General features: G+C 38.7%; 5 protein-coding genes and 1 long non-coding RNA gene across 15 annotated transcripts in view; 1 reads left to right on the forward strand and 5 right to left on the reverse strand.

The window, feature by feature from the left end:
* Positions 1–6: 6 nt before the first annotated feature.
* On the reverse strand, positions 7–4651 carry Mlc2 (myosin light chain 2). 3 transcript variants are annotated; one of them, XM_043413359.1, is made up of 5 exons: positions 4496–4651; positions 2442–2672; positions 2002–2182; positions 1188–1260; positions 7–710 (listed from the first exon to the last, which is right to left on the reverse strand). In XM_043413359.1, the coding sequence occupies exons 1-5, from the start codon at positions 4496–4498 to the stop codon at positions 557–559; spliced, it is 642 nt and encodes a 213-aa protein (XP_043269294.1). In that variant the 5' UTR covers positions 4499–4651; the 3' UTR covers positions 7–556. The 3 variants fall into 3 exon arrangements, with proteins under 3 accessions (XP_043269294.1, XP_043269291.1, XP_043269293.1); XM_043413356.1 differs by having other exon boundaries at positions 1188–1263; XM_043413358.1 differs by lacking the exon at positions 4496–4651 and adding an exon at positions 2826–2960 and having other exon boundaries at positions 1188–1263.
* A 1626-nt stretch (positions 4652–6277) lies between these two features.
* On the reverse strand, positions 6278–7885 carry LOC122407258 (uncharacterized). The gene is made up of 5 exons (XM_043413355.1): positions 7542–7885; positions 7444–7473; positions 6816–7028; positions 6652–6738; positions 6278–6575 (listed from the first exon to the last, which is right to left on the reverse strand). Exons 1-5 carry the CDS (start codon positions 7718–7720, stop codon positions 6365–6367), a joined length of 720 nt encoding a protein of 239 aa, XP_043269290.1. The 5' UTR covers positions 7721–7885; the 3' UTR covers positions 6278–6364.
* A 1600-nt stretch (positions 7886–9485) lies between these two features.
* On the reverse strand, positions 9486–14253 carry LOC122407033 (uncharacterized). 3 transcript variants are annotated; one of them, XR_006260134.1, is made up of 3 exons: positions 14077–14253; positions 12628–12884; positions 9486–9785 (listed from the first exon to the last, which is right to left on the reverse strand). It is a non-coding gene; the product is annotated as an uncharacterized lncRNA (long non-coding RNA). The 3 variants fall into 3 exon arrangements; XR_006260133.1 differs by lacking the exon at positions 14077–14253 and adding an exon at positions 13211–13323 and having other exon boundaries at positions 12628–12890; XR_006260132.1 differs by lacking the exon at positions 14077–14253 and adding an exon at positions 13211–13313.
* On the forward strand, positions 9676–18013 carry Rsod (Related to Sod). 3 transcript variants are annotated; one of them, XM_043412976.1, is made up of 19 exons: positions 9676–9779; positions 10546–10768; positions 10872–11037; positions 11435–11660; positions 11900–12179; positions 12315–12586; positions 12681–12864; positions 13153–13392; positions 14014–14104; positions 14193–14443; positions 14606–14780; positions 14916–15187; positions 15402–15513; positions 15595–15681; positions 15791–15925; positions 16614–16888; positions 16977–17101; positions 17272–17427; positions 17539–18013. In XM_043412976.1, the coding sequence occupies exons 2-19, from the start codon at positions 10638–10640 to the stop codon at positions 17637–17639; spliced, it is 3279 nt and encodes a 1092-aa protein (XP_043268911.1). In that variant the 5' UTR covers positions 9676–9779; positions 10546–10637; the 3' UTR covers positions 17640–18013. The 3 variants fall into 3 exon arrangements, with proteins under 3 accessions (XP_043268911.1, XP_043268910.1, XP_043268913.1); XM_043412975.1 differs by lacking the exon at positions 9676–9779 and adding an exon at positions 9808–10011; XM_043412978.1 differs by lacking the exon at positions 9676–9779 and having other exon boundaries at positions 10668–10969.
* A 74-nt stretch (positions 18014–18087) lies between these two features.
* LOC122407029 (Negative elongation factor A) lies at positions 18088–22595 on the reverse strand. The gene is made up of 6 exons (XM_043412982.1): positions 22356–22595; positions 20673–21105; positions 19974–20387; positions 19389–19585; positions 19117–19216; positions 18088–18845 (listed from the first exon to the last, which is right to left on the reverse strand). The coding sequence occupies exons 1-6, from the start codon at positions 22563–22565 to the stop codon at positions 18574–18576; spliced, it is 1626 nt and encodes a 541-aa protein (XP_043268917.1). The 5' UTR covers positions 22566–22595; the 3' UTR covers positions 18088–18573.
* Positions 22596–24973: 2378 nt separating this feature from the next.
* LOC122407030 (WW domain-binding protein 4) overlaps positions 24974–27578 on the reverse strand; it is a 47972-nt gene continuing 45367 nt past the window's right edge. For all 4 annotated transcript variants that reach the window (XM_043412986.1, XM_043412985.1, XM_043412983.1 and 1 more), the window contains 4 exons: positions 26824–26904; positions 26438–26705; positions 25439–25814; positions 24974–25347 (listed from right to left, as the gene is read on the reverse strand). In XM_043412986.1, coding sequence (XP_043268921.1) covers positions 25125–25347; positions 25439–25814; positions 26438–26705; positions 26824–26904 — 948 coding nt within the window. In that variant the 3' untranslated portion in view covers positions 24974–25124. The remainder of the gene's footprint in view (positions 25348–25438; positions 25815–26437; positions 26706–26823; positions 26905–27578) is intronic.

The following is a 27578-nucleotide window of genomic DNA, read 5'->3' on the forward strand; positions in this document are numbered from 1 at the left end:
GGAACATAGTTTTTAAATACTTTTATTATATGAACGATAGTGTAAGGATTGCGGAACCTCCATTGACGGTAGGCCCGCTTATATTATTACGAAAAAAAAGTGAGGAAATGATAATCTGAGGTGGAGTACACGCTGAATCGCTAAATAGATATACATATGCATATATATAATATATATGTATAACACGAATAGAGATGTACCCGTTGCAGTTTGTTTAATATTTTCTTATTTTTTCTTTCGGTCTCACAGTTTCCGCGTTCGTAGTCTCATCGATGGGTGATTAACGCTTAAATTAATAGTTTATTGTCCTTCGCTGTACAATTATGTTTTGAGGGGTATTTTGCGTTTCGATGTTCTGTGAGTTTACATGGCACAAGCGGGCCTGCCGTTAAAACGAGACGATGCTTGTAATGATACATTATTTGTGTGTTCGTGTACATATGTATTGTGTGTTGTGTCCGAATGTTCACGTGTCAATGTTTTTTTGCGTGTAAATGTGTGCTGTGTGCTTGTGTGTGTACGTGCTTGATTTTTTTAACGATGCGGGGCCAGCCGTTTATTCGTCATCATCTTCTCCCTTTCCGGTCAACATGGCGATAAGGCTGGGGGTGTCGATCATTCCCTTGTCATCAATGTACATATTGTCGAAGGCTTCGGTAACTTCCTTCGCCGTGAATTTTTCACCGTAGGTGGTAAGTGCGTGCTTCAGTCTTGAAAGGTAAACACCAATTTATAATTATTACGAATTCATCATAATTCGAGTTTAATTCTGCTACTCTGACAGCATTTTGCTTCGGATTTTCTGCAGTATTCTGGAGTACCAGATACTCATTATTGTTTGAGAATTTTTTTGTCTCTTTTAACAAGCGGAGAAACTTTATGAAAACATATTTGTTGGTCGCCGTTCCAAAAGATTGTTAGATAATTTTTTTCTTCAAATAATACTGATGCAACTTTAATGATTATAAAAATTCTTTTCTTTCACAGAATATACGTGGTTGTTGAACGGAAAGGAAGTGGAAAAGTTGGATTTCTTTGAAAATATGGTGCTTCAGTCATAATATTCAGCAGAATGAATCTCAGTCTTAGATCGTACGATGAATATGGGCTGACGCATCACAAGCACCGAGGATCCCGAGTCCAGGTTACCCTCGATGAACTTCGTAGATGGCTTCGTTATACCGTACCTTTTGCCGTCAATTTTTCCGTTGACGTCGAAGGTGCTGAAGGCGTTGATGATTACGTCGTCCTCATCCGATCCTGCTGTAACCATGCCAACGGGGCATAGTGAGTATCTTGGAAACGGTAAGGTGCACACAGAAGTATAGGAAAAACACTTAGAGGTGGGCCAGGGTGGGGCGAAACACGTTCGCACACACACGACGGATGAATTAACACGTTTTCATGATTTTTCAGGATCTTTGCACGATTAAACGTAAAGAACAAATGGAATTTTGACAATGGATTTTCTCTCACCAGTTATTTAAGAACGAACGTTCGCGACATTTCATTAGAGACACGAAAAATGCGAGTACATACCGAGATCATGACAATTTTGGATGATGGGCTGTGAACAATAATATTTTCGTGTGTTTTTGGTTTGGTTTGTCACAAGGTTTACATCGACAGGATGACACTGAACATAAATGTGTTGCACATGAGAAATTTGGACACGATGATTTAACATTCAACAACCGGGACACGGATTAAACCAATTTGGATATTTTTTTCATGTGTTACTACACGGAGAGATTTGACATCTGAAATCGACACGAATTTACCTCCAATGCAGTACTTTTTCAACCGTTACTCTTGCTCATCGATTGCAAGTCTATTTTTCAGATTTAAATTCTTTCGGAATGTTTTGTTTGCTCTTTCATAGATTGTTTTTCGACTTTATTCCCGTATCGGCATTGGCACCATGACTCTAACGCTTTCTACACATCCGCGTGCACCCTACCGTTACGAGTAGGGTACAAGCTGGATATGTCTCTTACGAACCTCCCGACATGCGAGCCGCGAACAGAGTGAGCAACTGCGTGAAGTTTATTGGTCCGGGAACCTCCCCGATCATCTCGTCTAATTCCTTGTCCGTCGCTAAACGACCAACCGAGTCGAACGTCTGACGAAGATCCTCTTTGCCAATAACGCCGTCCTTGTCGTGGTCCATCAGCTGGAAGGCCTGTTTCACACAGATCCCAACAGGGTTTTCACCATTACTCATTTCATCGAGATTCTTTTTGATCTTATTTACTCCATTTGATTATTATTTGATATCAATTGTCTAATGATCATTCCTCACATTCTTGATGCTTTAATTTTGGTGCATTCAATATTTTAAGAATGAATTTTATTCTTTCAAGAATACATTCGGAGCTGTCTAAATTCTCTGTTGTATTAATAATTTTGTCTCGTTTAATCTTACAGGTACAAAGACACACCTCTTTGAATTCGGCGACCTGTTTCTGTGAGAACATAGAGAAGACACTGGAACCAGAGCGTTTAGCCTTTCGGCTACCGCGACTGCTCGCTCTTTCGGAGCGAGATTCAGGAGTCTGAGTCTTCGACTTGGCTGGTTCGGGTGCTGGTGCAGGTTCAGGTTCAGGTTCAGGAGCAGGGGCAGCTGCGGCCTCCTCCTTCTTCTTGGGCTTCTTCTTCTTCTCCTTATCCGCCTGAAAAATGAATGGAAAAATGAGAAAGTTGACAACAATTAGCAGAGTCCGTTTGGACTGGAAGCAGAGAAAGAGAAAAAGTATCGAAATTTTGGACGGGCCCGGCCCCATTCGCCTTGGAAATGGCCGAAAAAGAACAAATCGCCGACTAACCATCGTAAGAACAGTCGTCGACGAAACGAAGGAAAAGTTCAATTGAATCTGAAGGCCGACTCGGAAAATTGATCAGCCAATATTGCCTGAATCCCGAGATATTTGTCCTCGACGCCACAAAAAAGGGAACCGAGGCGTTCACCGATGAAAACAAGAATAAGTCAAGCATCGTCGAGTTTATATCGAGTGAGAGAGGCCCTCGCGGAAATTGGTGAGGAGTATTTTCCGCAGATGATTCTAATTATAGAAAAACAGGCCCGCGCTCTCCCCGCTTGCCCGAGTGTCGATGTATAAACCTATTTTGCACCGGCGCGAGACGCATATAGACCGCCGATCCCCTTCGCGCCCATCGGTCTCAGCACCGCTCTCGAGTTACCGACATTACGTAACGCGCCTCGCTCCCTGTCTCTCCGTCTTTTCTGCTCCCGGATATTTTTATATATTCCCTCATAATACGCCTATCAATTAACGCGATCGAAAATTATAACCTCTCCTGACTAACGCCTTTCTCATTCCGTCGTCCCCATCGTGCCAAATTTAACAATTTCCTTACTTTTATCTTTCATTAAACGATTCTTAATAATCATAGTTGCCTTGAAAATCATTTTTATACGCAAATAGATTATTTTTCAGGCGGGACTCCCAGATTTAAAGTCGTGCCAAGCTATTCGATCTTTTTACCAACCTTTTTTAACGTCATTTCTATTTTGATTTTTACATCTTTGAGAGAGAAATGTGCTATTGAAAAACTCGAAACTTGAATGTACTCGTCCAATCAAGTAAGATCAATGGGCTTTACTCTTTTCACAATGACAAGTACTCATTTTATATTTTCATAGAAGAATGACAGTAGAATACATCGTCATTTTTCGAGTGCTTCGTTTTTCCCATATTTTCAATTTTCGAACTTCGCCATTATTATTTTGATTTTACAACTTTTATTCGAAGCACGATTCGGTCACTTTTCCTTGCTTTTCGTGTGACAGTAGAAAGAAAAATGTCTCCGAACCAGTAATTCTGTATAAAAAATTGGAGAACAGACTGGCATTGTTATGCGGAGCAATAATTACGATAGAAAATGGCTTTTATCGAACTCTATTCCGAGTGTTCCAACGATTTCGTGTTTTGGGAATTCAAATGTTTACAGACACGTTGAGAGACATGTTTCTCGAGTAATCGGAAGTTTGCAGAAAAATGAGCGATGGAGTCTACGAATCCTTTGAAAATTTCGAAGAAAATGTTTGCATCATTTTCTGGTTTGCTATAAAATCCCAAAGCGTCTGACGTATCGCCGAGTACCGGGGCACTTTTCATATTCCTCCACTCGGACGTCACAATAGGCACTTGTTTTTTAACTTCCATGGGAGCACACGTGTATATTCGTAATAATCGTAAAGTTTCGGTGGCATTTTTCCTCGATCATTTTCACCACTTGACATTATGTTTTGCCCTCGCGCGGTCACAGTACGAAAATTGTGTTTTATTGTCAGACGAGGAACACATGGTCGCGCGAGAAATTGCATAAATGGCCCAGAGAGGCTACGATCGAATAGTTTGTTGCTTTCGTGCCGTTTTCGAGTCTTTTTCCGCGCACATCCCGTTATTATTCCCGACAGTTTTTCCCCTTTCCGCTTCTTCTTGATTTTTCGAAGGAGAAAAGCCATACTTACCATGATTAAGATTGGTTTCTAAGTGGATGGTACGAGATGGTTACGGGGAACCAACTGTCCAAGTCATAGAGGTGAACTTGTCTAAGTAACTTTCGGTGCTTCTCCCCCCACCGCCTCTTATTTTCCCCCACCATAGTTAAAAAGCAGGGGCTGCTTGGTTCCATCGTGCAAAGCACTGACGCGCCCATCTCTGACCATATTTAGTGCGAGCCACCTCAAAATAGCGCCCTTACTACCCGCTCGAATTCGACTAAAACGGTTTGCCGGGGGCTCTCGCGTTTTCTTCTTTCTTCCCTCTCTTCCTTCCTCTCTCTTTCTCTGTCTCTCGCTTCATCTCGCTCTCCCTCACCGAGATGACAGCATTCGACTTTTCTTTTATCATTTTTCATGATCATAAATTTTCTCGTTTTCTTATTCTTCAACGTTTTTTTTATTGCAGAAGAACCTGTTTTTCGAATCTCTCAGCGCAGAGGCGTGGCTTCTGAACAGTGGATTTTGTTCAGCAACAACCGATTTCTATCTCGAATTGCATCTCGTAATAAGCGTTATTGCGCGCTGATGGGAAGAGACTGGACCACCGTCGAACATTTTTAAGCTCAGGATTAAAATTTTGCAAATTTTTCTCGTTCCTGGTCATTCGTTTCCGTACTTTTCAACGCACTTTTCGATTCGGAGTGCTTCTTCGGCTCAAGCTCCGTTATTTCTGTGACTATTCATAGGTGTTTTCACACTTCTGTGTCGATCATTTATGAAGCCTTTTTTTATGTCGATGTTCGATGAAAAACTCCATTCGACTCGAAAGCGAATTTTTTCGAAAGCGTTGCAACATCACTTTTTTTCTTTCAACAACGTCGCTCCCCCCCTTTTACTCTTCTCGAAAACGTAAAAATATAAGTCAAGGGTGCCCCTGCATGGAACTGCGACTTGGATGGAATTGGTTACGCCTTTGCGGAGAGACTCCGGTTACGTGTGACGTCGCAACGACCCCGTCACACGCCCAGCCAAGCTTTATAAACCCTCCCAACCTCCCGCGACCGCGATAAAACACTCTGCCTCTTGACTCTTCGTCCTATATCGAATGCCGAGCGAAACGAGATAGAGAGAGGAAAACAATCTAGGCGAGAAACGCGACTTGCACTATTTGCCAACTTGCGATACCCCGGGGCGAACGAACCTGTGCTTCAATATTATTGGCCGGCCCCGCGGAGCTTTCAACCGCCTCGTCGTTGCCCTTCACTTCCGGTTGTCAACTATCGGCTCAATTTCAAATTCCGAATTTCAACAAGAATACGACGAAAATATCGAATTTCCTCGAAGGACTTCACAGTTTCGTCAATTTAACTCAAATTTCTGCAAGTCTTTTTCATCAAATTTTTTCAAACTTATCCCAACTGTTTCTTAGGCCGATCATTGAGTCACGAATGAAAATTCAGCCGCTTTTACCATTGAAAAATCTAATTGAGAAGTTGATGCGAATCGAATCGTACAAAAGTTTGACAAATCCAAAAAAACGGTCGCACGTTCCCCGGTAAAATTCTTCAATGTTTATATTTAGCGATTACAAATACGGCTTGGGCGCGGAGCTCAATAGAATGATTTTTTAAGGCCCGAGATGGTTGTGCACCCCAGATTCTGTTTCGTAATAGAGAGACGTCGGGATATGCACATGGTTTCCTAAAAATACATTTTTTCCGGCGTTCCTTCGAGCCGGGTCCGAGCTGTGTTATTGAAGCGAGCTGTAGAACTTATGAGCAAAGCATATTTAATCTTAAAATTCTTCGATCGACGATACATTCATAAAAACGACGATATAAATATAAATATAAATATAAACGCAATTGTCAATTTAAAAAATGTTGAAAATTGTTTTTAAACAGCTTTCGACAAAATACGCGAACATTTTGCACAAGTGCTGAAACAATCGCTCCCGTGGCTCGTTGATCTTGTGATTTTTTTCTTTTTCCCCATCTTTTTACGTCTGCTAATTATCGTCGAGGCTGGTGCTTCCTTTTTTTTCGGTCTTTCCCCCACATTGTTCGATTTGCTTCTCGTTGTCATTCGAGTTTCGATCTTTGATTGTCTGCTCCAAACGACAAAAACGCTTGAAATATGTAACACGAAAATTGGAGATTTTGACTGATTTAATTCTGCCTTACATGTTGACGAGGGACCGCAGCGTCTTCGAACCCGATTCAGAGCCTTCGGTCACCCGTGGAATAGCGTTCGTGGCGTCGGAGCGCGAGCTGAAAATCCGAACAAGTTCGCAGAGTGAAAAAAAGTTCGAAAAATATCTAAAAAAGGTGTTAACGAGGGCACGCACTTCTCTGTATTAACGGAAAGCGGAGTAACGCTTCGCGACGGTTCTACGGCGTCACTGAAGATGTCGGGCGTGGCTGAACGAAAACCGGAAGTCGCGGAAGAGCACTCGGATTTCGTGGGCTTCGATAGCGGAGCACAATTCAATGGTGGCATGTTCGAGCGTTGGTTGACCACTTTGTTCCACCATGTTTCACCCGGACTCAACGTAATTTCCCTTGGAATATACAACAATCGATAACAGCAACAACACCGAATAATCATGGGCTCGCATCCGGCGTAGTTTTTCACCAAAAATCGCTATTTATTCTTCTCTTTGTCTCATGAACAAACATGTGCTTTTTGTTTCAGCTTCCAGCTCGATATTAACGATATATTTGTACGTTATGAAAACTATCCAAGTTGACAGAAGATAAAACACGTATACAAAGAGATAAAGATCTCTGTGATCTCCTCTGGCACACGATTTGTCACGCATTGTTCGAGCCTTTCTCTCCTTCTTTATGGAAAGACTGCGCAGAAAATCGATCACGTCAATGGGAAGACGATAAATTTTCGACAAATTTTATTCCCCCAAGATTGGGGGACCAATGGAATATTAAAGAAATTAAAAACACGCATCGAGGACTCACCCAACTGGCTCGTTATATCCATCGATCGAACTGGAAATAAGAGAAACGGAATCAAGTCACGATCGGTGAAAATGTTTCTCACAATCAGTTAAACTTACGTCTCATTGTTTCTCGAAACCCGTTGATTGTAGGCTAAATTTGCCAAAAAGTCTGGCTCGATCACACGCTCTTTCTTGACGTACCGGATGCTCTTTCTGCAACGATCTTTCCAAGTTCTCATCCAAAGAGTTTTTCTCATCCAAACAATTTTTCGAAATAAAATCAAACTCACGTGCATTCGCGACAAACACACTTGGACGATTTCGGTTTCGAGTGCCCTTTGCAATCGCCCAGCCTGCGTCTCTTCCGTCTTCGCAATCGTTTCGTCATGATTTCACGTTGACAACGCCTGGAATAGAGTCAAATAATTTTAACTTTATTCGCTCGATTGGACGTCCGTAACATTCGAAAGAAAAAAGATCCAAAGTTTGCTTCTTCTCTTTGCTGTATCGTCAATGAAATATCAATAAGTTAGTTTATTACCGAATCGATTAACTAGGCAAAGTCTCAACACTGCTTGAACGACGAGAAAAATCATTTCGAATCTTTCTCTTCAAACTGTTTTAATTTCATGACTTTAAACGTTTTCTTAACGTCAATCAAAGTGTAAACTCAGTTCATTTTATATCGAAACTGTATATTTGAGATAAATAAAGCGAGTTTGAACCGCGTCGAAGGAAACGACCATAGAAGTCTCTCTCGATTATCAATTATAATATTCGAGAAGAAATTGATGGTACATCAGTCTTATTACACTGCTTTTCCCATGAAACTCTCGACGTATTCCATCGCACTCCTCGTAAATTTTGGTACATTATTGAGACTCAGATAATCTCTAACGTACTCGACGAACTTTCTCATTTGCGCGGTCATCCAAATCATTTTGTTTTTAATGCATCCACAGAAATTGACGGTTAATTTTTTTCGCTTTAAATTAATAAAGGTTACGATTCGCAATTTCGAGATACGATGCAACGTGGGCAACGACGACGACGATCGTGACAAATCGTCGTGTCAGTTGTTTTTTCATAGGTCCCGCCATCGCGATCATTGAACGTTCCTTTGTATTATTTTTTTATAACAAAATAGGAGGCTGATCTCTCGCTTTGGAATCACTGAAAATTCTCAATGACAGCTGAGGATTCGCAGCGATCCAAAATTTGATTTATTTTCGACAAAAATTATAATTAATTCAAAAATGTTAAATAACGAATCGTGGCGATTGAAATCTTTTCAAAAAACGCATTTTTTATTTTCAAATTATGAATTATTCTATTTGTATCGTGGCAATTTTTATTTTCTCGCTTTTATTCGTTATTTCACCACTATGTTTAAGGTTCGAAAAATGTATTGGGAGTAGAAATGAATATTGAATCGATTGCCATCAACGTTTTTTCTTGTGTACACTTATTGGTCAGTACTTTTTCGACCGACGATACCTAATAGAAATTTTGAGAAAATGGGACTTATGGCACCCTCTGTCGGTAGTTTGAACCTTCTAGTAGAAAGCCTCATCGTTATTATTTGGAAGCGCCCGTTAGTTCATTTTTGGAAGCCCTAGAAATCAGATCTTGTAAAAATCTGGGTTTAGTCACACGGGATACAATCCTGTGTGACTAAAGTGTAAAAAAAAGCATTTCGAAGCACATTTGAAAAAATTTTCTTTGCGATATTTTGTAACAGTAATCTTTTCTAATTTGCAAATATTTTGAAAACATTTTCAACAATATTTATACAATAACAAATGATTCAATACGAAAAAAATTGCGTATCATTTCTTCTGTAGAACCCCACACTTCGAATGTTGAAATCAACATACTTTTTGGAACGGTCGCAAATTTAACCATTCCCACCTGAAAGCATGATATTTCAGGCTTTCAAAACGATTTGATTTTTATTCCAATCGAAAATTACCATTTCTACATCATTTAAAAAAAAAGTCATTTTTTCGACAATTTTTTACTATTAAAAATTGCACGATTAAAATAAAATTATCATCGTCGTTTCTCAAGGGTCGAAAATACATTGTAGCATTTTTATTTTATTTTATTTTTTTACAGTTTTTTAACTATTTATCGCCCTCCAAGCGTTACCATCCGAAGGTGTTAAAAATATTTAGAAAGTTTTCTCCTTTACAATGTTTCTGATTAGCTGATACAAAGATAACTTCAAGATCGTTCCCAAGACTCGTGCTGGTTCAATTCTCGATCGAGTCTGGCCCATCGTAGCTTTCCCCACTCCGAAATTGACGGTCCCATCGTGTCACTCCCACCACACGGGCGGACTTGCTTCACGAGGTGAGACTGAAAAATGAGAAAGTATAAGCTTCCTTGGCTGTCTCGAAGCACCGTTGCAGAGTGTGCTCTCGAACAGTGTTGTAGCGAGTTCGAAACTACAACGTGGATTTCGTTGTAATATTATTATATCCGAGGCCCCCCAAAATTTCCTTTCTTATTCACACAAATCTGAGCGCAAGTTAATGAACTCATGCGAGGAGAATGCAGTGGATTCTTTTTCTTCTTCTTTCCGGTGAGTTTACTCTGAGGAATTTCTAATATTATTCCGCGATACCGCGCAGTTTCCGAATGCTCCAGATTTAATGAAAATCGTAACAGAAACTCCGAAGTTATATTTTTTAAAAACAGCTGCTTTTTTATGGTGCTTGGACAATAAACGAATACTCTGAATCTTTGTACTTTGTTGGCATTAGTTACATGAAAAATGAAGAATTAAAGAAACAAAAAATTGTTCCAAAATTCACCTTCCCAATCGCTCGACAGTTCGAACTCCGAGGTCAATATTATTTTCGCATTTTATTCATATTTTCTCACTTTTTTAAATAAAAACATAAATTTTCGTTCGAGTCGAATTTTTAGCTGTGTGATCCACTGAACGGCTTCCAACTCTTTCGACGTGTCAAAATGCCTCGAGTCGTATTATATTTGTGTGAAAAATCCAATTTTTTTTCACTCCAATCCTACGTTTCACTCGTCACGTAAAGTTGATGGAATTTAAAAAATTTCCAATTGCACAAATGATTAATGCACGAACAAACATTTCCAGTTTCATCGGGAAGTGCCTTGAGATTAGCGGCCTACATATCTTCCGGTGGATTGCACGGTGAATTCCGCTTCGAGCAACTCGACGAGAATGTGATGAAAATCCGTCTGGGCCTTGAGACAACTTTGCAGTACCCGGACCAACAATGGCTCTGGACGGTGACGAGATTTCCGGTCGATTATACAAATATCGAGAACCGATGTGACGATCGTCATCTCGGGGAAACGTAAAAACGAATAAAATCACGTTCAACGTCCCGACGATTATTTTTAATCAAGTTCCATTGTTACGAAAATTTTTGTCCACAAACTATCCTACTTTTTTTGTAGGATAATCGACCTAACGGAACTCGTCGGTCCGATCGTGATGCCCGGAAACGAATCAAGTGTCGTCGAGGTTCCTGGTCTCACTCTCACCGGAGACAAAGGTTTGTGGGGAAAGGGATTGCTGCTCGTCGATACTTATTCGTCCCGAAGGATCTGTGCCTCAATTACAGTAATGAATGAAACGAAATTTTCAAAAATAGTAAAATTATCCATTAACCCTACACCTCATGTGCCTTTTTTCATACCTTCAACCTCATGACCGGGGTTTGAACGCACCCCACTCTTTTTCTGCTTATAAATCCGGTCCTACGATGCTAAACTAACTTTATCCTACACCATTTTCTTCGTTTTTTTATAACGAAAAGAATGATGTACGATAAAACTAATTTCAATTGAATTTATATATAAAAAAATCCGTCGATAATCAGTCGATAATGTCGCTTGTTAGGACGGGAGCGTAGTTTGAAGTTCGCGTGGGGTGTGCTCACACCCCAGTCATGCGTTCTAGGGTTAAACGTAATTATCATTAGCGAGAATAGAATTTGAAAAAAATAACTTTTTTGCAGGTCCTTGAAAAACATGCGGAGAAAAATGCTGAAGCTCGATTCCATGGACCTGTTGCCGGAAGCGTGTGGTTTCGATGGTTGGGAGGTCAAGCAGGTGATGCGACGAGCGACACGGTCATGTACGCGGATCTTCATCACGTGTCGAAGCAAAAAGTACTGAAAAGCGTCGACTTCACTGAACACAATTGGAAAATATACGTCACGGATATTTTTGATTCAGGAAAAGGTAAAAGTCAAAAGGAATATCGACTCTCGTTACTCCATTTGAATGTGCGTGCAGTGAAGAAAGTTTTCGTGGGTGCAAATTTGCACCAGTGTGATGTCTACGGGTTTAAATGTAGTAACTTATGAAGTAGAGTCGAGGAAATGATTTGGAGTAAACTTTGTTTGGCTACAGCACACATTTTTCATTTTAACATAATCGTAGGTCTCATTGAAAGCCTCGTTTGATCCTCACTGTTACAGACAAAAACGATTGCAACATTTTACAAACTGTTTTCGATCCTGACGACTCGGGTTCTGGAAATTCGATCGGTGACGTGGATTCGCGTCTCGGAAAAATCAAAGTAGCTGTGGATGCGAATAAAAGCTTGAAAACGTCGTACAGAGATTCTCTAATTTTGCTGCTACCAGCTGACCTTCTTGGCTCTCACCGTTCTCTTTATCTTGTCATATTTCATCCCACACACACGGACTCATTTCTCGCTTGTGCAAAAATAAAGCCAAGAAAAGCCTCGTTGGCGAAGTGAGAGGAAATTTCTTATTTCTCATTATTTTTCTTCACTTAAAAAAGTATTTATGAATTCGAGGTTTTTGGGTCTGTTCCGTTTCGTTGTAAAAGTTGCTCGTGTAACGTTTTGTTTCTGACTAAAACTTTCAGAACTCTGATAAGTTCTCGTGGCATCAGAGGCGAAGTGACACTGTCGCAAGAAACCCAGTACGATCCAACGTGGGTGAACGTCACTTTGAACACCATCAATGACCTCGAAACTCGACTTCGATATGCCACGAAAATCGCTGCTTACAGGATACACGAATTACCACGCGATCCATTTTATTTCATGCATCAAAATAACAGCGAAGAACCCTGCCTGACGACCAAGGAGATGTACAATCCTTCGAACATCGACCTCAAAACGATTCCACCTCCTGGTGAGTGTAACATACTCAATAATATTTTAAAACTTTCTCACCTGTTCCATAAATTTTGGCGTCTTCGGATGGTCCTCGGATTCTTTGCTTTCAGGACTGGGGACTCAGGATCAATACGCAATTGGAGATATTTCGGGGAAGCTCCAAGGTCGAAAATCACGATCGTACCACAGCGATATTCTCCCCGGAAGTGCACAGCTGGCAGGAATATATTGGGACTTGTATCTACCATTGTCAGGAATAAACAGCGTTGTTCATCGTTCTCTAGTGCTTCACAAGTATGACGAAAAATGCTGACCTGAAACTTTCAATAACTCTTCATTAAACTCAGTCAAGCTTGAGTTGATACGTTTTCTTATTTTACGAAGATCTGTCTAAAAATTGTAAGTTTATTAACATTGCACAGAAGTTTCTAAACTCCCATGGGAATATTTGATATTTCTTGTAGAACATACTAAACAAAGTTACGATCGTTTGGAGACTTTTAGATTTACAGTACAGAAAAAAAAAAACAGAAAAAGTCGAAATTAATCTCGTTTTTGTTAAAACAATCGTTTTGATTTTAGATTCAATGAGACGGACAACAAAGGAATAATTCCTTGGATCTGTGGAACGTTACTACACCAATTGCCACAAAATGCTGGTCAGATGCCGATGATAACAGCCGAGGTTATTTATCGGTATCCGATAGTAGGTCGAGTTGTTTTTCGCCAAGCACAAAACGAGCCAGAAGCGGACACAACGATTATTATTGAAAATCTCATCCACGCGGATGGCAGTGCCTTAAATAATTCAGCGGAGCACAGGTGGATTTGGGCTTTCTTGTTTTTAAGGAAGTTGAGGCTGTACAGCCATTTTTTTTACCCAAAAGTGATGACCTGTACCTTTCAAAAGTTAGGCCAGTTTACAGTTTGGCAATGTTGCATACGCTTTAAAGAAAAGTTGGGGGAAAAAAGACGAAAAACTGGTGAAAGCTCAGTCGAAAACACGAACAGTGACGATCCTAGCCTCAAAAAACTGCACTCAACTCAGCAAATCTCCTAATAAATCTGAAAAAAATTGACATTATTCGGCAAGCCTCGCTCATGTTGCCCAAAAAATTTCATATTTTTAGCATCATTTTTAACAGAGATATCACTGAATGTGTCTTGACTTCCATAAGATTACATGTTATTTGGCCCAAATTGTTATTGATTTTTCTCAGCAACGACGCTCCTAAACTGTCTGAAAATTTGACTGATTTTTTTTTACACTTCACTTTATAAGATGCAATCGGTTTAAAAGCGGTGACATAATTTTCATTCTAATGCCTCAACTTCCTTAAACGTAGACAATTAGTAGATTTTCATTTGCATAATTTAGAGAGGCGAAAAAACGTTGTTTTAGTTTATTTGTGACGAAAAATAGCTCGCTCGTTTCTCGCTTAGATGGATGATTCACGAACATCCTCCTGGGATCGATTTTTACAATTGGACCGGAAGATGTCTCACCGCCGGAAATCCGTACAATCCTTACAAGGTGCGAAACGTTTTTTTATCTCGTTTTCACATTTTTTCATTTGTATCCTTCCGTGAATATTCAACGATTTTTTTTCGGTCCCCTCAAGGTCGAATGGGACCCTGCACATCCGGAACGCTGCACAGCGAAACAAATAACTCTCTGTCGCGTGGGAGATTTAACGAGACACGGAAGCTTGTCGATCGCTGGACGTAAACGCGATGGTTCTCGTATCACTCGACGTTTGTTCACCGACAGCTCCTTGCCTCTTTCTGGCCCACACAGCATCCTGGGAAAAAGCTTAGTTCTGTACGACGACCATGGTCCAGTCGCGAGAGGAGAAAGGCTCGGGTGTTCCATGTAATATTTCTGCTTCGATTTCATCCACTGATTTGGCTTTCCCATAGCATTGTTGGTCTCTGAGAAAATAAAAAATTTATAAATAAATTAAAAAGAAAATAAAAAATAAATTAATCATTTTTACGTACAATCAAATAATTTTTGTAATCTCATTGTTTTCAGAGTCAGTAGAGTTTACAGGAGAAAAGGAGTGGCTAAAGATTGGTTCAGTAATAGCAAGGACCCTGTGCTTAGAGGAAAATTCGAATTTATTCAACAGACTGAATACGACGTGACGGATGTGGAAACAATGCTAGAAAGTTTGGACGGAATAACCAGTGCCTACCACGTTCACATGGTAAATAATTGAATTTTGTGACGACAAAAAATTAAAAGAATTTTCATCGCTCGTCCGAACAACCTTCATTCTTTTTATTCGTATATTATTGTTTCTTGAGTTTCTATTAGTTTTAATGAATTTCTCGATTTTTAGACTCCGATAGAATTGGATTTGGAATTCCCGTGTGAAGCTACCACCCTTTACGGTCGTTACAATCCTCAGAATGTGAGCATCGATAATTCGCCGCATCCTGGTGAAGGAACATCCGATCAATACGCGATAGGAGATTTGAGTGGAAAATTTGGCACGCTCGACAATCGAAAACGATACGCAATCACGCAGAACGACACTATGCTCCCGCTTTTCGGACCAAGAAACATTTTAGGACGAAGTATCGTTATCCATAAGAAGCACAAAAACGTGAGGTACTCTCATTAACGAAATGGCGCATTGTCGAAAAGCCATTCCACCAATCAACATTATCATTGAAAACTGATAAATGATTTTACAAAATTCTGAAACTGACCATCGTCATCAACGTTGAATCTCTTTTTGCACAATCAGAAAATTCTGGTACTGTCTGCTTCCAAGTGACAAAAAAGCATACATTCAACGTTCCTAAAAGCGAATAAATTTTAGATGGGCTTGCTCAAACATTGAGCGAGGCTACGCTCCTTCCGAGGCCCGAGAACTTCGAGGCATCGCTTCGTTCCATCATCCAAACGGTTTTGCATACGGATATATAAAAATGGTACGTCGGAAAAGAAAAGGTTATTCGAGTTACGAAGACTCAAAGAAATTCGTTCTCGTATAATTGACGTTTCTATTTCAGACTCAACTAATATACAAGGACAACAGCCAGAGTGAAACTGTGATAGAAGTGAAATTACGTCATCCGGGTAATCACGATCGAAATGTTGTACGTATTCATTGATATCTATAACTAACTCGTTGGCATCGTTTCAAGAATCCGTTGAACGCCATTTGAGAGGTGAATATCTGCGCATTGACGAACGACTTTCTTACAGACGAGAAATCACAACTGGGCTATATACGTCAATCCCGTCGGTGTTGACGCGACTGTTAAGGTGAAAGATACTCGATGCGTTGCCGGCGGATATCTCTGGAATCCTTATTACACCCAGCTCGCAGATCCCTTAAACGTGAGCCAAACGTATCATTCATTAAGGCCTCCTCGTTGAGGCGTTCTATTAAGATAGTTCAGGCACGAAATGATTTTCTTAAGAAAGTCTTGAAATTTACACGGAGTTTAAATGGGTCGTCGACTGACACGCACTTCAAATTTCAAACGGTTCATCTTATTGGTTATTGAGATAAAGGTGTTTAACGAACGAACGCCTCTTACAAAGTTTATGAAAAGAGTACACAATAACAATGAAGTATATAATGAAGGTTTGGGAAAAAATTTGAGACGATTGTCTTGCTACAAATAAAGATTAAACGTTGAAGATTGCACGAAATTGGCAATGAGCACTCGTGTACCTCACATTTGCTTATTTTGGAATTCTGTTTTTTCTTGGCTTGGACCATTCCTGTCACAGCCTTATGTCTTTTTATTAATACTGAAATATAATGAAATAATACTAAATACTAAATAACGAAATTTCGGGTTCAGTTAGTGATGGATTAATTTCATTCGCCAAAAGATAAATTGAACAAATTTATTTACGATTTCGCATTAATAACTCTGACATTAATTTAAAATGATTATTTCTGTAACTGGGGAGTAAAATTCGACCTAATTTAGACATCCATAAAATACGATCCTTCGAGCATGATCTATCTTATGTTCAACGTCTGTAAGCGGAACTGAATGAGTTCAATTTCCAGGAAGATCTGTATCGGCAAGAATGTGGACCGGATTTGCCGCTGCGTTGTTACGTTGGCGATCTTTCCGCCCGATTAGGACCGATAGATATTGGCCTTCAGCGGAAGGTTTTCGTAGACTCGAATTTCCCACTCGAGGGCAAGGTCTCGGCTCTTGGCAAATCTATCGTTATTATGGACCAAAATTTCGGCCAACAGAGATTCGCTTGTGCGAACATAGAGCCTGATTATGATATCGTTAAATACGCGAATATTGGACGTCCACCGAAATTCGTAACGTTAGTGAAAACCCATCGAACCTTTTACCCTGTTTCAATACTTTTGCAAAAACCCTATTTCAAATCGATTATAAATTTTTATTCCCAGAGCACAATTTCTCGAAGATGTACAGAGAGTCATGGGAATTCCTGAATGGATGCTGTCAATCGACAGTCGAAAAACTAAAATTCTTCACAACGGCGGATGTATACAGTTTTTGCTACATTTCCGAGGTGATTTAATATTTTGCTAAAGCTCGATTCGGAAGAAATGATTGATGAATTTTGGAGTATTTTTTGTATTGTATATTAGAGCAATTCGAAAACGTTTTTTTTTAAGATTTATTATTATGTTTGTGTATAGTTTTCTTGAAATTGTAAAAAAATTGTCAATTTTTCCGCAGGTCCGATTGCCAATATATTGGAACAAGATTTCAGCAAATTGATGTCGACGGGTCGTCTCGAAGCGCCCAGTTTAAGCATTCCCGGATACGTTAACAGCAAACGAAAGTCGAAATTGGGCTACAGACAGTGTGGAACACGGGATCCTAATGACAAAAGTATATAAGCCTATTTCCGTGCTGGCCAAGAAATTGAGGCACGCACAACGAATGAAGTATCGGGCGTGAACAATAAGACGACTCACGCGGTGTGTGTTTCACTATTTTTAGATCTGAAACGCAGCTTCTGGAGTTCTAGAGCCGGCTCATATTCCCCCGCATTCACGATCGTCTGCTCGTCTTTAATTTCTCTGCTCGTATTCGTTGATTAAATTTTGGTATGCCTGATCATTTTTATTGCGGAGACTGGTGGACCACGAGGAATCTTAGAGAACAGCTTTTTTTAAGAATCAACCGAATATCCGAAACATCGTTTTCGGCACGTCAATGAAACGAGTATTTTTCGCTCACGAAGAACCTTCTGTAGTATGTACTCTAAGAACATAAAAAAAGTTGATAATTTTTCAACTTAGTTAAAATTTCGTTTTTCCGGCTTTTCAAATATATTTTTCTTCAATTCAAATCATCATTACTGATGAATATCTAGAGACGTTCGAAAATCTTTGAGGACCAGTAACAATAAAAACTGATCGGCTGAATTTAAAATGAACTCAAACGAAAATATAAATCAAATATGGATAAATAATGACGTGTGTTTGAATACAATATAGTTCGACAAGAATCTAAATGATCGTGGGCAATAGAAAAAATCAACGAAGATTTAATCAATATAATTATACTTTATTCAAATAACAATGTTATAAGAGTCTCATGTTCATATCTTTTCGTATTTTCTATATCTGTATATCTGTTCATTTCTTTGCCATAAGCCTTCGAGATCTGTTGCAAAATTTTGTTTCAACCGAAGCAAATTTCTTTGCAGTCTTGTAGAAAACTGAACAATCTCCAAATTCAATGGAATTTTGCAACTCTTTATCATTATTATTGTTTTTTCTTCTCGCATCATCGGCACTTGAACCCAACATTTTTATAGCATCCGCAAATTCATTTTGTGTTGCGAATGTTCATTGTTTTCAACCAGTCAATTCAGGGGTCGTTGAAAAGCAAAAATGCTCTGTCATGTCAAAAATCCGTTGTTCGATAAAATTTTCAAGAGGAAAATGTCACCTTTTTTCAAATCATTCACGAGCCAAACGCGTAAGAGAGAGGGAAGGATATAACTGAGGACGTGAAAACCCGTCTCACTTAATTGGAAGCCGTAGCAGTTGCATTCACAGCTGGAGTGCCTCCCGTCGGAGTCGTTGTCGAAGTGCTTGTATTCGAAGTCGTAGTAGCCGTTTCTTCGGTAACAATTCGTCGATTCTTCTTTATCCTCTTCCATTCACCGTTTGTGTAATTCATCTGGAAATGCGTCTCGACCAACATTGAAACTGTTGTACCATCAGGTTGGACTACGTCCTCGATATTTTCGGATAACATCACAGTTACGATATTGCCCAACTTCGGACATGGGTTGTCTGAAAAATTTTAACATTTTTTTAGTAACTTTTAACAACATTTAATAATTTTTTCATTTATTCACTGAAACATCTCAATGACGGAATGCCAATGACCTTCTGAATAATTCAACAACGTGCACAAATCTACTCGGCAATTATTTGAAAATTTGGATTCTTGCAAATTTGCATTTTGAGTTTGGCGTTTTCACCATCAGACTATGATACTACTGTTGCTCCATCAATCTTGCAATCTTTATATTTTTTGTGTGACGAGAATCAGTAAACCTACCTCTTGAGCCAGCCATAAATCCAAGAATGAGGGCTTTCTCTGGCCTCGTGACTTTGTTCGCTGTTCGGAACATCTCTTGCGCTTCGAGCATTTGTTCTCGCTGTAAAAAAAATACAAATTTCTATCAATTCATCCAATATAAGGAGTAAAATTTGGGAAAATTCAGTTATTTGATACGAAATTTTATGCTAATGCGATCGAGCAAATTGAGCGCTTTCTCGTAGGATCTGAATAAAATATTATACGAGCAAATAGTAGTGATGATTACGAACCGTAAGAGAAAGTCCTTTCCGTGTATTCGCAGCCGCATTCGGTGGTTGAGCTGTCGGTTGTATGCGAATTTGTGTAACTGTTTGAGACGGGCGTACAGTTTGAACGCCAACTGGAGTACTTTCGACAGGAGTTGTAGCAGCAGGCGTTGCCAAAGGCAAAGTCGTACTCGGTGTCGTTGGTGTAGTTGGTGTTGTAGCTAAAGAATAACATTGAAAAAATTAACAAAAGAACTAATTCATTGAACGACGAATTTCTGATTCTATTTCTGATTTAGAAACTTTCTAATGGGATTTCTTCGATAAAAAGCACATAAATTCTCAAGAATTTATCAAAAGCGTGAAGAACGATACTTCAAGAATACTTTAGTAGATACAATATTTGAAAAATATTCATTTTACGATTGGGAAAACGTAATTTTTTTCATAACCAATCATTCCCAACCTTTTTTCAATTCTTCGGAAAAGTGACTTCTCAAGCATATAAGGGCAACAAAAATTTATCGCGCTAATAGCGTGATACGAACGTCTTAATAATGACTTTTCCGGAATTTAAATACTGAAAAAAAAAAAAAAAAAAAAACATACGAGTCTGCGGAGTAACGACAGAAGGAACCGGCGTGGTTGTACTCGCAGGTGCATAAGTCGCTGCCGTTGTACCGGTTGTCGTGGTCGTCACTGGAGGATTTATTGGCGCAAGACCTTGGGCGTATTCTGGCGTTGTAGGAACTTCTGCTGCGGCCGGTGTAGCAGTAGCAGCTGCAGCTGCTGCAGCTTGAGCTTCCGCAACCTTCTTCTGTTGCTCCTCTAATTCCATCATACGTTTTCGTTTTTTAGCTTGCGCATAACCGAGAGGTTGTTCATTTATGTCCAAAAGCTTTATTCCTCCATCTTTCCTTATTCTACTACTAATAGGAGTCCTCGTTGCCAACGAGGAAGGCGTGAGCGCCGGTGATCGAAATCCGCTCGTCGGTACTCTGCTCGGAATCCCTTTCAAAGGCGCTGAAAAATCGTTTTAACGAGATGTTTTAATTAAAATGAATAAATTTAAAATCTTGTTTGAAGTTAAGAAACAATTATTATCGTTTTGCAATCGTAGAGTGTTCTATGATTGCTTGAAGCTTTAGACCCTCATTATAATTGAAATCCCAAAAACCATATGGAACTATGAAACAGTGTAAATTGAAAAAGCAACAGTTTCCCTAAATTATAATCAAGAAAAAATCATTCAGTTCGTGAATTTCCAGATTTTTGACGATTTCTCTCGTAAGAAATTTTCTATCTTACTTGTGTCAGTCATTTTTCTTGGCATCCCTCTGCTTCTGACCGGAACAGTGGGAGTTGTATTTTTTTTCAAATTGCTCGCAGCATCAATGCTTTTTTGCAGCAATTCAGCTCTGAGAGCGGCACTTTTCGGTTTCCTTTTGAGAGTAAAATGTTTCGTTGGCGCAGGTTGTTGTCCAACAACAGAGGTGAGAGCCGTTTTGTTCAGATAGTGGCATTCTAGAGGCAGCATGGCTGGATCATTTTGCTTCTTCAGGAGTTTCCTCAAATCATTCACCAAGTCTCCAAATATTGGTCTATGTTCATCCAAATCAGTAATATCTGTGTTCAGGGAACCCGTAGATGGAAACGTTTTCATCGCTTCGGATAACATGGAAACCCACAGTTCGCTGTCCAGAGACGCCACCTCGATAATCTCCTCCAATTCGGCACGCCACTTGAAATTATTGCAAAGAATCCTTACAATGATAGGAATCACAAAAAATTCAATGACGCATATCCTACTTTAACATTCCTTTTTCAAAAAGGTTGCAGCTGCACAGATTTTGTATTACTGACTTACGATGCTGAAGTTTCCAACATTGGAGTCCAACGAAATGAACGAAAAAAACGTTTGTAATTCACCGATTTTTTATTTCACGAATCATTGGTGCAGCTTGAAAAACTACGAATCGCAAATTTGGCAGGGAATAAAATAGGAGAATTACTGGAATTATTGGAGAGTTGTTTTCGATCACTTCGTTGGACTCCAACGTTGGAAACTTCAGCGTCATTACTGACTTCAGATTTATTCAAATATGGTTTAATGTTTTTCAAGATCTATATCTGAAGTTACAGTGGCCTGCAAAAGTTATCGGCCACTTTTCAATGATAAGTTTATTGACAAGTGACTGGAAACTTTAGCATGCCGCTGTATATTAATAAAACATAATTGCCAAAAAATCATGTAAATGATACTATAATGCTGCACTCCCTTGGAAATTTCTAAACATAAAATAGTTTGTAGATTTTTTATTCGATTTAAAGAACATTCTAATAGATAAATTTTGGGATACTGAATTGTCAGTTTATAGGTTAAACATGGTTATTTGAAACCAAATTGTGAAAGGCTAATTTTTGGTTTTTCGTGAGTTCTGCTCAGAAATATAGATTTTTGGGAATCCTGCAATGTTGTATAACAGAACCATTCAACCATTTGAATTTGCTATACTACAAAATACGTATATATATATAGCTATGTATATACGAGCGGTAGGACGCCATTCGAAAAACATAAACCCATTAATACGGTCGCCAATTCAAATGAGGTTATATATGATTTATTTTTTTTGTGGTTTATGCTCAACGTAAATGCAAGAGAATCTGAATTGGAGTGAACACAGAAAAGAGAGGCTGTATCAAAGTTGTAATTTTCGTTCAAATAAGTAGTTTTTGACTATATTTGATGAAAAATTCGTTTAGAAAACATCGATTCGAGCAAGTGTACATGGGTATAGGTGGCGTTATTCATGAGAATATGGGTAAATTGGTATTATTCTCGGGTTAATTGAAGAGTAAACATACGGTATTAACTAGTTGTAAGGACTATGAAACAATAAAACGACAATGATAATTAAATTGCCCTAATGATGAGGGAGGTATAAATTTGTAAAGAAATTTTTAAAAAGTAGAAAAATGCTTGCTTACCTCTTCGACATTCCGTCTAGGTATGTGAAAGAACGATAGTAATAATTTAAGCTTAACTTGAGTCTGAAGATCAGGAAAACAATCCTTGATGTTCCGTAATACTTCAGCATTAAGTTGAGAACAAATTGAACTCCCTGTCCAGCTGTCGTTCGACGTTCCTAACTTGTTATGAAGCCACAACGACGTATCACTGTCCCTCACATTCGCCATATTGGAGTCGTGTGATTCCAACAATCGCCGTACCTTACGGATGCGCGCCACATTTTTCTCCCGCCATATTAATGCGATCGCCAATCAATGCATACGTGATTTGTTATTGCTATTGGACTAGCCAAACGGATGTGTTTGCATCGTTTGTGTAAACGAAAAGTAAACTTGATTGGTCAAGAATAGGAAAATATATAAGTGAAAATCCGAACAAAAGTGTAACGCAATATTGGAAATCCACGTTAATTTTATATCTCGTTTATGAATGTTCAAAAAAAGTAAAGATTTCCCATAATCTTTAGAAAAAATGATCTGTCCAGAAGCCTATTCCATTCCAAAGCATATAATAATTAATATTTGTTCATTCACCGACGAATATAGGTCGTTGAGGAACTTATGCGTAACAAATTTGGTGTAAATCCAGCAATAAAGTATTGTCTGTTTCATAAAAATTTCATTGAAGTTCATTGAAGTGAACAGCATCGGGAATTTATTTTTATTTTGCAATAACCGGATCCAACGTGTTTCTGAATGTGCACGGGCTCGCATCGTTATTTTTTAAATTGAATTATTATTCAACCACATTTAGTAATCATGGCGAATTATTGAGACAATCTAGTTTAGTGAATGAACCGTGTTTGGTTGACCAATTTTTAAAGGGAAGAGTTGTTACATAACTGTGGTTTTAAGAGGGCCCGGCATTTTGTAAGAAAGTTTTCAATCATATCCGAAATAAATTTTATCAGGAGGTATATGAATTGGTTTGAATAAGGTTTCAAGAGCTTTCGATTTCAAAAGCTGGACTTGATTTTGCATTATACTGCTCGGAACTATTATTCAGAGGACGAGTAAATAAACGTCTTATCTTGATTTTATTCCGTGATATTAATTTTTGTCATGTAAGATTTTTATTCATTCACGATTGAGATTTTAACAAGTAATAATGCTATACTTGTTATTATCAAGAGACTCGGTAGAATCTCAGGACAATTTAATTTTCCTATAAATATATGTAATTATGTCCTTTTTTACATAAAAAGAATTTGACATATGTAGTCAAATTTTTAATACCTATATTTCTTATCTTTCGTCGATAAAAAAGTTTTCTTTTATTATTCGAAAGGCTTGTGGACTCAGTAAATGCGACGACTACGAACACTATACCAAAAAAGTCAGATGTAAATTAATTCGATTTATAACTACAAAGTTATAATAATTTATTGAAAAAATATTTATAAGAGAAAATGTTTACTCAGAAAAAAGAACATCGTTCGAGAGTCGAACTCTCAACCTTCGAGTTTACGGTCGCTGAATGTAACCACTCGACCACGCTAGCACTAATACCATATTAAACATTGTTACTTGTTTATAAATCGTGAGAAGGCGGCTTGAAGTTTAAAGGTTATAATTTTTTTGATATTGGAGTTAGGGCGGGTTGTTCCAACTTCTAGGTAGCTTAACGAACATCAAAACTGTTCACTGTTTCTCACCACATATATACACGTGTAACACGGTATTTTTACATAATGTAAATAAAGATTTTGAAATTTAAAGGGACCAGCACGACAAAGCACTGACTCAAAGCAGACAATAGCGGTTAGTTTCCAAAAATTATATTACAAAGAGAAGTGCTTTCAAATATTTATGTCTTATGAAAAAAAAAACTCGAAATGTAGGATTCGATCCCTCGACCCCACGCGCTTAGGCCAAATATCTTTTGGCCATTTAATGTGTGAGAGAAAAACAACATTCCAACTTCCCCACCTCCGTGACAGCTGTTCGCTAGTGACGTCACAAGCGAACGCCGCGCCGCGGAGCGGCAGTTTGGGTCGCAGAAAGTTTGTTTGAAGTCGCCCATAAGGTGCTCTGTCACTTGTTCAGTCGGTAAAAATCCTGTTGCACGGTTTATTCCGAGTAGCTTGATATTTGAAAGAAAATATGAGTTACACGCTATTCTCATTTTATCAGAGAACAAGGTGTAACTTTTATTTTTCTCAAAAAATCAAGGGTGTCCGAGTAAACCGTGCAACCATTTTGCAGTTATCGCTCTCGCACTCGCGCAAGTGATAAATCACCATAAGAACTGGGCTTCTATATAAATTGACTTCTTTGCCACAACTTGGCCACAACGACCGCCACCGCCGCCGGAGAATTAGTGAAGTTTATATAGAAGTCGAAACAACGTAAGAATTCCTGTTGGCTGCCGGCCTGCACCCGCGTTTTGCAAATATGTCGGTAAAACAGATCACTATATTGTAGCTCTCGATCCACGAGTTGTCGATTGCTGGTAAAAACAAACAACGGATAGCGTGTGTTTAACAAATATGCGCTCATTCAATGAAAATTTTCGGCAAAGATCAATGAAATTAATTTATAATTTGATCAGTGCTTCAAATCATTGAAATTCCTAATACTGCTGGAACGTGTTTATTATTCGGTTGACAGTTATCGTCGCACAAGACTCACGCCCTTGATAGGTACTCTCGTATATTAAAATTTAATACAAAAAAAAATTGACAAGTTTACAATGAAAAAAAATGACATTTGAGTTAATTAAATGAATCAATCGTCGGTCATTCTTTTGCGAACATTCTTCATGCCAAATTTCCGTTTTTTGAAGGTCGTCGGTACTTTTTCACTGTCACTATCACCATCCGACAATTGTGTGACGACTTTTTCTGTAAAAATTCTTTTTGAAGGTGCCGAATCTGGGTTGTGCAGAAGCGGAACTACCAACGGGGCCTTTTTCTTGGGTAATTGAAGATCGACGACGGGTTTCTGGTTTCTGAAAATAACGATGGATTCTTTTAATTCTCTCACAAATGAGAATAAAACTTTAACAGAGATATAAAGAGGAGAGAAAATTCTTTATTTACATCACTTGAACCGTCTGCCAAGGTCCATATGGATCCGGTTTTTCCGGAACGCTGTAATCTCTTCTGTAAGGAATCTTTTCCTCATATTCCGAGTCGAAGTCATCTCCCATAGTTTCATCAGGGATTTCTTCTTTTATCTCTTTTTTGACTTCTCCCAGCTCATCTTTTTTTCTCGCCTCATTTCTTCGTTTTCTTATTTCCCTGAGTCGCTCGCGTTCGGCATTCGCTCTTCGTTCTTCCATCAGTTGAGCTTTTTCCTCAGAGCTTTCTTTATCAATTTGCTCCAAAAATTGCTGCTGTATCGCCTGTTCTTTGGCTTCCTCCTCTTGTTCAGCAATCGACATGAAACCTTCGGCTGGCACTTCCCAAACGGATTCTGCAAGTTGGTAACGTAATAATGTCATTTTTTTTCTCATTCATACAAACTTCAAAGAAAGAGACAAATGGAGGGAGGAAAAACAGAGAAAATTGAAGAAATAAAAGAGTAGGGAGAATAAGCTGTTGCAGTGAACGAAGAACGAACTGATGCTCCAATTGTCAGACCCGATATTCCCTCCTATCGAATGGTCTCTCGAGCTTTGAACCTTATCGAGCATGTGTTCTCATGCTCAAGCGTATCTATTCGGAAACGAGACGTATATACACTTCGAATAACAAAAGAAAAGGGAAAAGGAAGGTAGAAAGGGCCAAAAACTAAAGCGTCGAATCGAACATTTGGCACGATAGCGCAAACTGTTACATCTTTTTCACGTATGAACAATCCTCGAAAGATATTTGTCGATACAACGATACAATGTTAAGTCGTCTCGATAGAAATATTTTTCACTGTTTATCAGAAAATGTTTTTCATACTTTCAACGTTTTTAGACTCTCAAGAAATTCAGAAGTCAAACACCGGCTGATGGGTGGCTGTGGGGGGTAAAAAATGATCGATAACGGAGTGGCGATGAGAAATGTTGATGAAAAACAAAGAAAATTGGGGGTGAAAAAGAAGTTTACCGTTGGTTTCTATGTGCCAGTAATACGTGTATCCTTCGGAAGTCCGAGCTTCGTACCACAATTTTTGCAAGAGTGTTCTGTTGGCAGGTTGGTCCTCTTGTGGCCGCTTTCCTTTTCGCTTATCACGGGACGCTTTATTGCTCTTGCTCTGAGTCTTGTTTTCGCTAGCGCTGCACGCTGTAAGAACACCTTGAGACGCCAGCTTGGCCTCTTGATGATTTCGTTTCGCCTGGGCGTAAGGATCACAATAATCTACATCCGAGGGATTCTGCAACAAAACGGATTACCTTTCATTCTTTATTTGGACTTTGGATTTATTTGGATTTGGGTTTTTTTTTGGATATGAGATTAAATAGGAATGAATAAGTTAGTGGAAGAATACTCACGTCACGATAATTTCGGTTTTTATTGAACCTCGGTACGGTATCCGGTGAAGCTGAAGGCATTCGATTGGGATTCTCTGGTGACTGTTGAGAATAAAAGTGTTGGATTATGAGTGAGATCAATTGAATAGCCTAATTAGAATTTTCAAAAAATCGAATTTTTTTTACTACATATTTAAGGTATTACTGGATGGATAGCCTAGCCGATAAATTGTATCTGATCAAAATTTCCGTACTTCGTGATGCAATAAAAATCGGAAAAAATTCAGCAACATTTGAATCAAATGTGCGCATTTTTCTGAATGCTCATGATTTTTTTCCGAATTTTCGTGGATTTTTGAAATTCCCTCTTTTAAATTTTTTAAGTGGCTCTATTTGTACATTTTTGATCGAGTAACCTTGAGACTTTTCAAAACTGATGGTAAATATGTCTTCTAAAACATATCCAAAATTTAAATTTTTTAAAATTTTTTTCAAAATTTTTTTAAGAAATTTGAAAAATCCACGAAAATTCTGAAAAAATTCACGAGCGTTCGGAAAAATACACACATTTGATTCGTAAAAAAAAAACAATAGGTCACCGCAAAATTATTGAATAATTAATTGTTTAAACAATTTGTTATTAACTTTTGGGCAATATTATTATTGATAATTGTTTTTCATAGCTTTCCAAATGTTGTTGAATTTTTTCAGATTTTTATTGCATCACGAAGTACGGAAATTCCGATCAGATATAATTTTTGGTCGAGCTATCCATC

This window comes from Venturia canescens, chromosome 2 (genome assembly GCF_019457755.1).
Source record: "Venturia canescens isolate UGA chromosome 2, ASM1945775v1, whole genome shotgun sequence".
Lineage (NCBI taxonomy): Eukaryota > Metazoa > Arthropoda > Insecta > Hymenoptera > Ichneumonidae > Venturia > Venturia canescens.

Excerpts from the sequence above, each read along its gene's own strand:
- LOC122407258 (XM_043413355.1), bottom strand. The coding sequence starts at position 7,720 with ATGCACGTGAGTTTGATTTTATTTCGAAAAATTGTTTGGATGAGAAAA. Across the intron at positions 7,029-7,443 it reads GGATATAACGAGCCAGTTGG|GGAAATTACGTTGAGTCCGG; the intron begins GTGAGTCCTCGA and ends GTATATTCCAAG. Across the intron at positions 6,739-6,815 it reads CTTTCCGTTAATACAGAGAA|CTCGCGCTCCGACGCCACGA; the intron begins GTGCGTGCCCTC and ends TCGGATTTTCAG.
- Rsod (XM_043412975.1), top strand. The coding sequence starts at position 9,981 with ATGCAGTGGATTCTTTTTCTTCTTCTTTCCG. Across the intron at positions 12,865-13,152 it reads CGTTCTCTAGTGCTTCACAA|ATTCAATGAGACGGACAACA; the intron begins GTATGACGAAAA and ends TTTTGATTTTAG. Across the intron at positions 14,781-14,915 it reads GTGCCTACCACGTTCACATG|ACTCCGATAGAATTGGATTT; the intron begins GTAAATAATTGA and ends CTCGATTTTTAG.
- LOC122407029 (XM_043412982.1), bottom strand. The coding sequence starts at position 22,565 with ATGGCGAATGTGAGGGACAGTGATACGTCGTTGTGGCTTCATAACAAG. Across the intron at positions 20,388-20,672 it reads AAGAAAAATGACTGACACAA|CGCCTTTGAAAGGGATTCCG; the intron begins GTAAGATAGAAA and ends ACGATTTTTCAG. Across the intron at positions 18,846-19,116 it reads ATTTATGGCTGGCTCAAGAG|ACAACCCATGTCCGAAGTTG; the intron begins GTAGGTTTACTG and ends AAAATTTTTCAG.
- Mlc2 (XM_043413356.1), bottom strand. Across the intron at positions 1,264-2,001 it reads CGCGGCTCGCATGTCGGGAG|CAGGATCGGATGAGGACGAC; the intron begins GTTCGTAAGAGA and ends GCATGGTTACAG. Across the intron at positions 711-1,187 it reads GGAAAAATTGACGGCAAAAG|ACTGAAGCACGCACTTACCA; the intron begins GTACGGTATAAC and ends TTACCTTTCAAG.